Genomic DNA, 12,764 nt, shown 5'->3' with positions numbered 1-12,764 from the left:
ATATATATATATGCTTTATAAACCCTTCCCACACTCTTATAAACACTTCTAGGGGCCAGCAAGATAGGTCAGCAGACTGAAGTGCTAGTAACAGAATTTTTTTAAAGGTGTGTGTGGTCTCTGCTGGGTTATTATGGGGGAGATTTGGAAGAGCAATAGAGAACAATAAAGAATGGTCATAGTTCTTTCTTAGAGGTTCAAAGCTTCATCAGTTGAGCCTACAGGAGATCCAGTTTATTTCTTAGACAAATGTGTACTGGCTATATTCTGCTTTCTAGCTGTGTGCTGAGTCCTGCTTATGTGTGGAACAGAATCCAGTCCTAGTATTCATGGTGTTCTCAGTTTGTAAGTAGGACTGCCATTATTGTGCTACACATGGGCGTCATGCAAGGTGCTGTGGGAACAGAGAGAAGTACAAATTGTACTTGGTGCTGCCAAGAAAATTAAGTTTCAAAAGAAGGTTGAGGAGAGTCCACATAATCTAGATGCCAGCTGAAAATTGAGCATCCCAGTAGTTGAGGGAATAATATCTGTAATGTGGATATGCAGAGGGTATAATCATAGTGCTAATAAAAGCTTGTTAAGATGCAGTGCATTGTGTGAGGTTTCTGCACCTGTATATTTGAATTTTTTTAGTTTATGAATATATATGTGCAGTGCATACTGTTTACATTCCATGTGGGAAGTCAGTACATACACATAACACATGTTATCCTTTCTTCATCTCCCTTCCCTCCAATCCCCCCATCTCTTGATCCCATGTTTTGGTCCATGTTTGCATTCTTAATGTTTAAACTTATTGAGTGGAGTTGGACTATGCATATAACATGTCCCAACTCCTTTTTTTCATCCTCTTTCCCTCCCCTCCCTCCATCTCTTGATCCCCTTCCCTTCTGAGAAAGATCTGTCTCCATACTTTCTATTATCTGTCTTTTATTTTACTCTTTACTTTTACTCTGGGTTTCTCATATAAGGGAAACTATATTTAAGTTTGTGTATCTCATTTATTTCACTTAACATTATGGTCTCAAGGTCATTATTTTATTCTTGTAACAATCTCAAGATATTGGTGTTCTTCTTGACTTAAAGATAAGAAAGTCAGAACACAGAGAGATTGAGCCACTTACATGTGGTCACAGCTGATAAATAGTGAATCTGTCATCACTAACCTTAGAACCTACATGACATTATGTTCTAGTCTTCTTAAGAAAGACAAGTAAATTTCAAGGAAGTATAAGTCATTTTGACCTGTGTCCGTGACATGTAGAGTAGAAGGGTGAATAGGAATATTGGCAAAAGAACAGAACAAAAGATGGGCAACACTGTATAGGTAGAGTCTAGGTTATGAAGGACCACTCTAAGAAGTCTTAGTTTTACATACAGATTAACAGCTTTTACAAAATAGACCAAAGATGGCTAGATTGAACATGGGGGGGACCATTTAGGAAGACAGTTGGAGTAACTTGTGTCAGAAGTGATATGGAGTTAAACTAAATTAGTAGTGAGGAACATCAATTCAAGTGATCTTACAGAACAGAGTTCTGAGACATAGTGATTAATTAAATGAGGCTGAGGGGAGAAGGAAAACTTTAGGATGATTCTTAGATTACAGGCAGGACTGGTTATTGTTCACTAAGAAAGATAGGAGGGAAAGAAACTTGTGTCAAAGAAATATGACCATTGCTGTGTCTGTTAGAGTTAGAATAGCAACATTAGAATTAGAATTACAATTAGAAATTATTTCTCCTCATTGCTTTTCACTATATTCACTGTGCTCACCAAAAATTGGCTTACTAAGCCGGCTGTTTTGGAATGGTTAAGAAGTCAGCAGCCCTGTAGTCCATGTGCATATTTATGTATAGTTTTTTAAATTTATTAGTACATGTGTGTTATACATAATGCTTATATTCTTTGGGGAAAATTTCTACATGTACATAACATATCTTAATTCTTCTTTTCATCCCCTTTCTCTTCCATCCCTCCCCACTTCACTCATCCTTTGCACCCCTTTCCATTTTTGGACATGTTGCAGTACAAAATGTCTACATTCCTCGTGTGGAGTTAGTATAATTTAAGAATGTGCTATGCTCTGACTTTGATATAAGCCCTTATATCTTACAGAACATACTTTCTATTGACTCTGTAATTCTCTGCAACCTTGTTCAGTATTAATTCCCCAAATACTGGCATTCTGTGTTGTTGAATGTAGTTGTATTCAGTATTTTGGTACATCTAATACCCTATGTGATCGTGGCAGAGACAGATGGGTGATTTTGTACTGTTGCCAGCAAATAAGACCTACCATCTGTTGGTATAGTCACACTCAAATATTTTTCCTCATCTCATTATTACATCCAGAAAATAATAAAGACAAGAAACAAATATCCGAGTGGATAAAGCTTATTTATTTGATATAAAGTAAGGTAACCAGGATATCCTGTGGGACAAGCAGTATACATGAGCATTAATCTTAGGGATATGAATTTAGAGAGGACTCAGAAAAGAATGCTGAGCCAAACACATGCCTGAAAACACAGAAGTGGCTCATACACGTAGTAAAAGAGACAACTGATATTGTGTGTAAGTTCTCAGTAAGGTCTGAGTAATGAAAATTTCAGATAATGAGATACTGTATATACATTATGATTGATGATTGTGAAAATGAATTTTGTAACCAGAGAATGGACACTTAGAAGCGGTGGAACTTAGAAAATGATCAAAGCTGCATTGCATGAGTCTCTTCTTCAAAAGGAGGTTTAAAAAGTGAAATTTTTCTGCCGTGCAGCACAAAAAATAAACTGCAGTTGAGTTAGAAATAAACCTTTTGACAGAGAAAAAAATTAGGTTACTGGTTACATGGACACAGTATAATGGGCAAACTGCTGGAATAGGAACAGTGAAGGGTATGATTCTCCTATACCGATCGGGTGTTTTATTATATACTAGCTTCACTACCAGTTGTCCTATAGCTTGAGAATATTGAACCAAAACTGAAGGATTTGGGAAGTGACTGCCCTCTGATTCAACAGAAGTACTTGGAACTTTGTAGTAACAATTCAGAGGATGGACTAGAAATTTTAATAAGAGGTCTCAAATCAAGTGTGCAGCGCTTAAAGGTGGTCAGCTGCTGCGTGCTTCATTGACACTGCATTCCTGGCACCTGCTGGGCTCCCTTATTCTTTCCAGTAGTAAACACTCCAGGAAGCTAGAATTAAAACTTCCTAAGCTGATGTTTCCTATTCTATGATGGTTGTGTACTTGTTTGAAAGAAACTATCTAGTTTTTAAAAATTGATGTTTTTGTTTTTTATTATGGTAGAAATATCTCGAGAAGTGAATCATTAATAGTCATATTAGTCTAGGTTTACAGAACGTTTAACTTGGTGGTTTAAACTTTAGTACAAAGTGAATACTATGTCTTTTGGAGCCTAGTTGGGACTCCCCTGCACCCCCACTGATAATTGCTGCTATATTGTGTCCATGTACAGGTTCCTGGTATAAACTTACCTGTCAATCAACTGACCTATTTCTTCGCTGCAGTCCTCATTAGTGGTGTTGTACATGAAATTGGACATGGGATAGCAGCTATTAGGTAATGATATTTACCTTTTTCTTTTCTACTGTATACAAAGATGCTATTAAGAGGGTTTGGCATTAATATCTGGTATATCTGATAACTGTTTCTCTTTCTGGGACATTACCCAATGCATACCATGTATGACTTTCAAACTTCTCTTTAATAGAGAAGCCTAATGAAGTGATGAACTTACTTAATTAACCATGTATACTTCTTTAATCTGAGTATTTCTGTCTTTTTCCTTTCACCAGTATAGTCATACCTTCATGGTGCTTCCATATTTTTCATTCGACCTTAAAAGCTAATCTTTCTATTAATCATTGGGTTGGAACAATATCCACCATACTGAAGCCCCTCTCCTTTGTAACTTAGTACTTTTTCAGCCTATCAGCTGAAATAATTTCCTGCTTCTGTTCATGTCCTGTACTGGCTAGAGCAAGAAAACTAAAGCACTGAGTTTAACAGATATCATAGCCTGTCTAGTAACAAATAGAAGAACATGAGACCTAGGACTTGCACTGAGTGTCATGTCCTGTTGGTGGTCTTGACAACCCAAGTGTATCATTCTCATTATACCTGAGCACTTAAAAGCCTAAAAAACATAAAATCATGATGGAAAGGAAGCATGTCACGCTTCCTGCCACCCTGTTGATAAGTAACGTAATCATCAGAAGCATGCTCGCATGCTATCCTTCCGGTGAGTGGACCAGAGAAAAGGAGAAGTGCTGTTTTAAAGGAGAGAATTTAATCACTTTTTATTACTTTCCAGTTATTATGAACAAGAGGCTGTGGACTGGCAGTAAAAGCTCATTTTGACTGAGCATGTAGTGATTAAAAGGGGGGGTTGCTTTTTTTTTCAAATTCCCTTCACCGTTGTGTCTATATTTTTGCTTTTAAGGTTTTACATATAGCAGTGCTGATATTAACAGTTTAGTAATTTATAGTATACTTATGAAATAATACTAATTTTTAATAAAATCTCCATTGTCAATAAAAAATAGATTATATAGTTAGTTGTCTTACAGATCTAATATTGACAGCACAATATATTAAGGTGATACTTTTTTTTACAATAGCTGTTTGGTCTTAAGATATCATTAAATATAATGTACATGTTAAGAAAAATGATAAAGTAGTTCTATTAAGGATAATCTGAGCATTATACATTTTTCTAATATACTTATCTTAATGATAGTCTAACAGGAATATCCTTAGCTAAATCCCCACAATTATTCACAACAGCTAAGACAAATAGAATTTCGATAATTTACTTGAATTATATATTCTCCTGTGTCACTCTCTGTAAATAGTTCATAGTGGACCATAAAAATATTTATCACTTAGTTTCACATAGAATTAACAATTACTTTATATATGTGACTAATTTCAGTTATTTGTTCAGCATATTGTCTTCTTAAATTTTGAAGTTGTAGTTCAGAATGACTTCAGCCTTATTTTATAAAATTTAATTTCACAGATAACCAAATCTGTACAACACTATTATAAAATTATAAACTTATGTGGTGCATGCCTATAATCTCAGCACTCAGGAGGCTGAGGCAGGAGGATCATTGCGAGTTTCAGACCAGCCCAGGCTACAAAGGTTAGCTTAAGGCCAGCCTGAGCTTCATAGTGTGACCCTGTCTCAAATAGACAAAAAAATTATAAGCTTATGTATTAATTATTCAGGGAGACTATTTCTTAAGAATTTGAATTCCAATGAATTTTAAGATTACCTACATTATTAATTTAACAAATGAAGTAGTATTAGTAAATTCCTTTTTCTTGTGTGATTTCTTAGGGAACAAGTTCGGTTTAATGGCTTTGGGATTTTTCTCTTCATTATATATCCTGGAGCATTTGTTGATCTGTTCACCACCCATTTACAACTTATATCACCAGTCCAGCAGCTAAGGATATTTTGTGCAGGTAACAGATTTTTTTTAAATGTTCATCTGTGGTTTTCATTTTCTGTGATTAGTGTTTTTATGAAAAGTACTTACATTAAAAATATATTTTGGTTAGTAGACTCCCTCAAAAGTAATACATATAGTAAAACAATTTATGTACCAATTTCTTCTTTAAAACAAACTAAAAACAACATAAATTTTTAAAAACAAGAAAAAATTTAATTCTCACTAAAACAAAAATAATACCAAAACCTGAAACTACAAACTATGGAAAATATCAGCTTAGCTAAAATATAAGGAAATTTGCTGAAATCAAGGGAGAATACAAACAATCAACAAAGAAGTAAAAAATAAACTAATTCGGGAATAGAGAAGAGATGGTATTCAGGGATGAGTAGTGAACTCTAGCATTGTCAGAGTTCATTCAGAGAACAGAATTAGATATATAGCTATGTACAGAAGAAATGTTGGGAAACACAGATCTGACTCATTGATAGAAGACAAATCCATCATAACCCTGCTTCTCTTTTTCAGTTGAATAACTTAGGACAGTGGTGGTGAACTTATAGCACATGTGCCACAGTGGACTGTTTGTATCACTGAAAACTCTAAAAGGTCCACCATCACTGACTTAGGCTAGGGAAATGTGGAATTAGAAACACACTTTAATATAAGACACTAACCAAAAAACCAGAGATGGAAAAAGTAAAACCAAGAAGTCTACGTACTAATTTCTTCCACTTAAGAGAAAGTCTATCTGAAGTTGATAGATAAGAAATAGAGGCTTGAATATATTACTTATATGTAAATACTACAAGATCTAAACTGTATGAACCTTTCAGGTTATTAAAGTAAAAACATGAAACAGACTAAAGAAATATATTATAATGCAAAACTAAAACAAGATGGCAAACCTAAAAGACTAAGAGGCATTTTATTTGTTCAACATATATACATGAGATAAGCCCTTCTATGAAAAAAAAAAATACTGGGCTGGGGGTGTGCCTAAGTGGTAAAGCACGTGTCTAGCATGGGCGAGTCCTTGGCTTTGATCCACAGCAGTATAAAATAGTACAAAGAAAAGAAAAATGCCCTTATTTTGGATTTAAAATATCCTAAATTTGTGATGTATAAAAGAAATCCATTTAAATCGTACTCAAAAAGATAGAAGGTAAAATGATGATCAGAATATACCACGAGAAAAGCACAATAATAAAAATCATTAAGTTGGACCTGAGCAGTCACTTAAGCAATGTAAGCTATCATTAAAATGTAACAGTTGGGCTGGCCAAATAGCTCAGTGGATTAAAAAAGCACCTGCAAGCAGGCACAGGGGCCAGAGGTTCGATCCCCAGATCTGCCATGCCGGCCCTGCCACAGGGCGCACGGAGACAGTGATTGAGACTGGGCATGATAGCACGCCTGTAATCCCGGCTCTTGGGAGGCTGTAAATAGGCAGATCACTATGAGTCTGATCTAGTAATGAGGTCCTGAGCACCCTGTAGACTCTTCCCTAAAAAAAATAAAATTAAATTAATAAAAATTAAAAAATAAAGTGTAATGGTTATGAATATTACTTGTCTCAAGTAAAAAAAGATATCAAAACAAAAGTAGAAAAAGTTCAAGCAGCAATAAATTTAACAAAGGTACTTGTCTCTCAAAGCATGCAAGATAAGCACAAAAAGCCAGGCCAGAGAAACTATAGTTAGTAAAGTAAAAATAGTTAATTCAAACTCTATACTATGAATACAAAAAAGTTTCAATTGCTCATGTAACTCACAAAAACTGAGCATATGTTAATTCATAGAGAAAGTCTCAATAAGTAGGCCCAGGGATATAGCTCAGTGGCATAATGCCTGCCTGACAAATGCAAGGTCCCGAGTTCAATCGCCAGTACCAGTAAATAAATAACCAAAAGTAATAGTAGGAACATAAGTGAAAACTCTTTAAAATTTAGAAGTTTATCTTAATAACCTGTTGGATGAATTTAATTTAAAACTTTCATCATTGTAATAAATTTTAAAAAGATAAAATCACTTTACTGAAATAATTTGCATTAAAAGTTTTGCTAAAAGAAAAATTCATCCGCCTTAGGTACTTACTGTGAATTAAAAATGGAGATGAATCAGTTTAAGCATTCAATTTAAGATATATGAACAGAACTATGAGATAGTTAAGTAGCTGGTCATGGAGGCACCACTATAATGCCAGCACTGGGTAGGCTGAGGCAGGACAATTGCTGCGAATTTGAGGTGAGCCCAAAGTGTGTAGCAAAACTCTGTCTAAAAACTAAAATAGTTGCCAGGCGTGGTGGCACATGCCTGTAATCCTAGAACTCTGAAGGCTGAGGCAGGAGGACTGTTGTGAGTTGGAGACCAGCCCAGGCTACAAAGTGCATTCAAGAGTTGGAGACCAGCCCAGGCTACAAAGTGCGTTCAAGGTTAGCCTGAGCTGCACCGTAAGACTCTGTTTCAAAAAGAGAAAGAAAAGGAAAGCAAGCAAGCAAGTAAAGGAATAATGAAGTAGTAAAAATACAGGCAGAAAGTGATAAATTAGGGACAAGCAAAGTAGAACTGTTAAATCCAAGAGTTCTTTGAAGGAAAAAAATGACTAAACAGTGGGAGGAAGTGTCTGTAGTGAAAATTAGCTAATAGAGAAAATTAAAACACTGTTAAGTCTTTCTTGATCATTTCTGCAAAAACAAAGTTTTAAAAACCTGAGTATAAAAAAAATAACTGAAATTAACTCCAGAGGAGATAGGGAAAAAAATCTAAGTAGGTCAGTAATTACAATGAGAAAATAAGAAAAAAAAGGTAACTAGGCCAATAACTACAGTTGGGGAAATAAGGAAAAAAAAATCTAGGCCAATAATTGCAGTGGAAAAAATAAAGAAAACTGATGAAGAATGCCCCTGAAATTTTCATAGGTAGCATTCTTTCAACTCTTGAATGAAAATATGTTCTTTTAAATTCCAATTTATGCTGAACATGATGCACTTCTGTAATCTCAGCACTGGCGAGGCGAAGGCAGGAAGATCACCATGAGTTCGAGGCTAGCCTAAACTACATTGCAAGACTGTCTCAAAAAAAAAAATGCCACTGTATTATAACTTTCCAGATAGCATGGAGAAGGAAACTTAAGATTGTTTTTTTCAATACTAGCAATTGAAACCAGGGCTATTACACTGAACTACATGCCCAACACTATTTTATTTTATATTATGTTATTTTTTGAGACAGCGTCTTGCTAATTCTCTGAGTTTCATAGGCTGAGCTCAAAATTCGATCCTCCTGCTTTTACCTCCCAGAGTACTAAGATTACAGGCCTTTGCTATGGTGCCGAGATAAGATTTTTTTAAAGTCAGTATGGCACCGATAGATCTTTTGTATTAAAGCACAAAAAAACCTGTTTATACATGGTATAGCTAAACAATGCAAGGATACCTTAATATTGGGAAATCTGTTTGCATATGGTAAATATTTGTCATTTGGAGAAAAAAATCCTCATCTCAGAATGTAAGAGAGTATTTCACAAATTTAAACATCCATTAATGGTTTTTAACATATCTTTAGTAAAAGGAGGGATAAGAGGATTCTCATAATGCTCTAACGTTTAGTAGCACTCCTGTAAAGAGGTAAAATCAGTAATCCACTATCAACTATTACCAACATTGGGGCAAGGGAGATGGCTCAGTAGAATAAGCACAAGGGCCTGAGTTCAATCCCTGGTTCCAGGAAAAAAAATATTACCAATATATAATCTTGGTCTATAAACATGAGTCAGTGAAATGAAATAAAAAATAAAGAAGTGTAAATATTTTAAAGGTATAGGGCCAGCAAGATAGCTCAATGGTGTAAAGCACCACTTAGGCAAGCTTAAGCAGGCGCACGGGACAGTAGTTCGATCTCTGGCACCACATGCTATGCCAGCCCCTCCTTCAGGACGGGCTGAACCAAAAAACAAAGGTTAATATTTTAAAGGTATAGACGCTTTTTCAGATAGTGTAATAAGCCTGATTAGGTGGTTAAATACAGAAAATGAATAAAGACACTGGTTGTAAAATTAGTATTCCGTCAACCAGTGAGATTCCGCTTTGTGTGTGTTACCTCGCACAGCAAGCACGACAGCACAGCCTGTAGGGATAGGCGTGAGTACACACCCTGAATGCTTTCCACGAGGTGGCAGACAGTACTTGGTGACGCGACCAGTCGCAAGCGTGAGGCGCTGAGGCGCATGCGTGAGGCGCTGAGGCGCATGCGTGAATTGCCAAGGCGCATGCGCTTAGGACTCCCAAAAGCATCTGCCTCTTCCGCCACGTTCGCCCCGCCTTTCTCAAGCTCGCCTGAAGTGCGGGTTTTTGCCGAGCCCGCGCGCTACTGTGTGAAGTTAGAGAGTTTTTTCCTGTCCATCTATCTTCTCAAAACTGTCTCACCACCTACCGGCTTCAAGAAGTCAAGACCACTGCAAAAGTGTCAGTCATGGCCTCAGAAAGCCACGACATTATCTACCTCACTGAAGATTCGGAGTTGCCCACAGAAGTTGTGGAACTGCAACAGGTAGACATGGGGGCCCTTATGGAGAACACGGTGGAGCTGCAACCCATTTTATACCAGAATCCCAGTGATAATTGGATCCACGGTGGCTATGATTGTCCACCTCTGTTTACCTTGCAGCCGGTCGCCCCCGATAATATTAGCTGCGGTGACCATGACCAGGAATGTATCATAATACAAACCCGAGAGGAAGTAGTGGACTATTTCGAGTTAAAAGTCAGTGAATTCAGGAGTGAGGCAACCTCAGTTGAGGGCGAAGACACTTACTTCCAGTCAGTTCCTTTGTCTTTGCCATCCTCTGCCACGTCATCATCCTCCGGTCATGAAGGAAATGGCAGTGACCACAGCAAGGCGCGTAGAGACAGAGACAGCAGCGGTGAGGTCGCTGTGGGTGGCAGCAGTTCCGAATTGAGCAGTGAAAATGGAGAACAGAGGCAGACACCGAGCCACATCCTAGAAGATATGTTCCCTAGCGTCTTGTCGTCGAGCCCGGAAAGAGAGGCTGAGGGGGAGATTGACGTACCGATTGGCATATCGAGTGAACCCTCCTCTCCTGATTATTCTGAATACCTGACAGGGAAGAAACTTCCCCCTGAAGGACTACCTGGAATTGACCTCTCCGATCCCAAACAGTTGTCAGAATTTATAAGAATAAAGCGCAAAAAAGCCAAGGATGGTATTCCAAGAACTGTAGCTTGCCGTCACGAAGGCTGCAAAAAGATGTTCAAGGATAGCTGTGCTATGAGAAAGCATCTGCACACCCACGGACCCAGAGTGCACATCTGCTCCGAGTGTGGCAAAGCTTTTCTTGAGAACTCAAAACTTAAACGTCATCAGCTGGTTCATTCTGGAGAGAAGCCCTTCCAGTGCATCTTTGAAGGCTGCGGGAAACGTTTTTCCCTGGATTTCAACCTGCGCACTCATGTGCGAATTCATACAGGAGACAGACCTTTTGTGTGTCCTTTCAGCGAGTGCAACAGGAGGTTCGCTCAGTCAACTAACCTGAAATCTCATATGTTAGCACATGCTAAGAAGAACATCCAGTAGAAAGAGACAATCCTTCTCAGACTTAAGAAGGTTCTCCCAGTAGTGTGGTTGGGACTAATTATGCTTTTTGCTTGTATATTGTTTATTTTTCTTAGTGTATGTTTATAGTACATAATGTTTACATTTTTCCTAAGTAGTTTATACTTGCTCTTTTTGTCACCATTCCCTCCCATCCCTCTAGGCTTCCTCCAAATTTTGACCCCTTTCCAATTTGAAAAAGTTCTTGCTTCCTTTTTTCTCAATTTTTAAAAGTATCTTTTCCTTCCTTCCCATCTCTATCTCTTGTTCCTCCTCCCATTTGAAAAAGGTCTCCCTATACAAAATTGATGTCTGTATACTGTTCTTAAGAACATTTTTAATGAATCTTACATCTCTAAATCTAATGTTATGGTGCAACAATTAAAAAGTTTAAAAATAATAAGCCTTTGTATAAGATAATATTATAATGCCATTTCTTGTTGTGTAATGATTTGTAAACTTAGGTTTCAGTGAGTAAATAATAGCACTTTTTACATTCTTATAAATATGAAGTTCATTTGTTAGTTTTTTAAAAATTTGTATTTTTCCATTTGATCTCCATACTGCAAAAAGACAGTCTTTTACAAATGTTCATGTGTATACTTTTAAACTTTTAGGAATATGGTTAGCAATTATATATGTAGTTTTTCTGAAAGTGGATAAATTTTATTGGGTAAGGTTTTCTTTAAAAAGAATGAACAGTAATATGTAAACATATTTTCCTTGTGAAGAAAAGTTATATAGGATTTGTATAATATCTTAATTTTGGCTATATTACTTAATGTTAACGTATTGTACAAAACTTTTAGTTGTATTGAGTTCTGCAGTATTGACCATTAGACTGTTTAATAGTCAGTTTAAACCTATTTTGATCATTTTCCAAAAAATGGAAAAACTACTAGATATTGTTAAGTAGTTTATTTGCCTGTTCAGTGGTTAGAGACTAGTGTCAGGATGTGTAGCATATATAGTAATTGTAAATATCTGTTGTATATATCTTGTATAGTAGAAAAAGCAAAAATGAAAATGAATGTTTTGAAGAAGTAGCTCCAAGACTGGGAATGTAGTTAGAGCAATTGCATGCATGTGTAAGGCACTGGGTTTGATCCCCAGCACAATCCCCAAAATTGGCTTACCTATATAGATATAATAGCGACACAGGACAGGGAGAAACTGTTATTAGCCTCTGGTGAGTAGAGATAAAGAATGCCAAATATCCTAAAGTACACAGGGCAGTCCTCTATAGCAAAGAATTATCTGGACAACATGCCAGTAGTGCCAGTGTTAAGTCCTCTAGGTGTGGTGGCACACACGTATAATTCCAACACTCAGGAGGCTGAGGCAGGAAGATCCCCTCAAATTCAAGACAAGCCTGGGCTATGTAGTGAGTTCAAGGCTAGATTGGACTGAGACCCTGTCTCAAAAAGGAAAAAACCGGATGCTGTGATACATACCTATAGTCCCAGGACTTGGGAGGCTGAGGCAGGAGAAGCACCACAAGTTCAAGGCCAGCCTGGGCTACATAGTGAGTTCAAGGCCAGCCTGGGCTGAGACCCTGCCTCAGCAAAGAAAAAAACAGCCAGGTGTAGTGACACACACCTGTAATCCCAGATCTTGGGAGGCTGAGGCAGGAGGATCACAAGTTGGAGGCCAGCCTGGG

At 37.1% G+C, this 12,764-nt stretch overlaps 2 protein-coding genes across 2 annotated transcripts in view; both read left to right on the top strand.

Moving 5' to 3' along the window:
* Mbtps2 (membrane bound transcription factor peptidase, site 2) overlaps positions 1–12,764 on the top strand; it is a 37,908-nt gene that overhangs the window by 8,314 nt on the left and 16,830 nt on the right. Inside the window, exons 4-5 of the mRNA XM_004631396.2 lie at positions 3,488–3,591; positions 5,378–5,505. Of these exons, the coding sequence (XP_004631453.1) occupies positions 3,488–3,591; positions 5,378–5,505 (232 nt within the window). The remainder of the gene's footprint in view (positions 1–3,487; positions 3,592–5,377; positions 5,506–12,764) is intronic.
* Positions 9,412–11,504, top strand: Yy2 (YY2 transcription factor). The gene has a single exon (XM_012514772.2). It carries the CDS (start codon positions 9,965–9,967, stop codon positions 11,084–11,086), a length of 1,122 nt encoding a protein of 373 aa, XP_012370226.2. The 5' UTR covers positions 9,412–9,964; the 3' UTR covers positions 11,087–11,504.

The sequence above is a fragment of the Octodon degus genome, unplaced genomic scaffold (assembly GCF_000260255.1).
Source record: "Octodon degus isolate 3935 unplaced genomic scaffold, OctDeg1.0 scaffold00041, whole genome shotgun sequence".
Taxonomy (NCBI): domain Eukaryota; kingdom Metazoa; phylum Chordata; class Mammalia; order Rodentia; family Octodontidae; genus Octodon; species Octodon degus.
The sequence above is the reverse complement of the archived record's forward strand: the minus strand, read 5'-3'. Positions and strand labels throughout refer to the sequence as shown.

Bases quoted from the DNA above. Each gene is read 5' to 3' on its own strand.
- Yy2 (XM_012514772.2), top strand. From the start codon at position 9,965: ATGGCCTCAGAAAGCCACGACATTATCTACCTCACTGAAGATTCGGAG.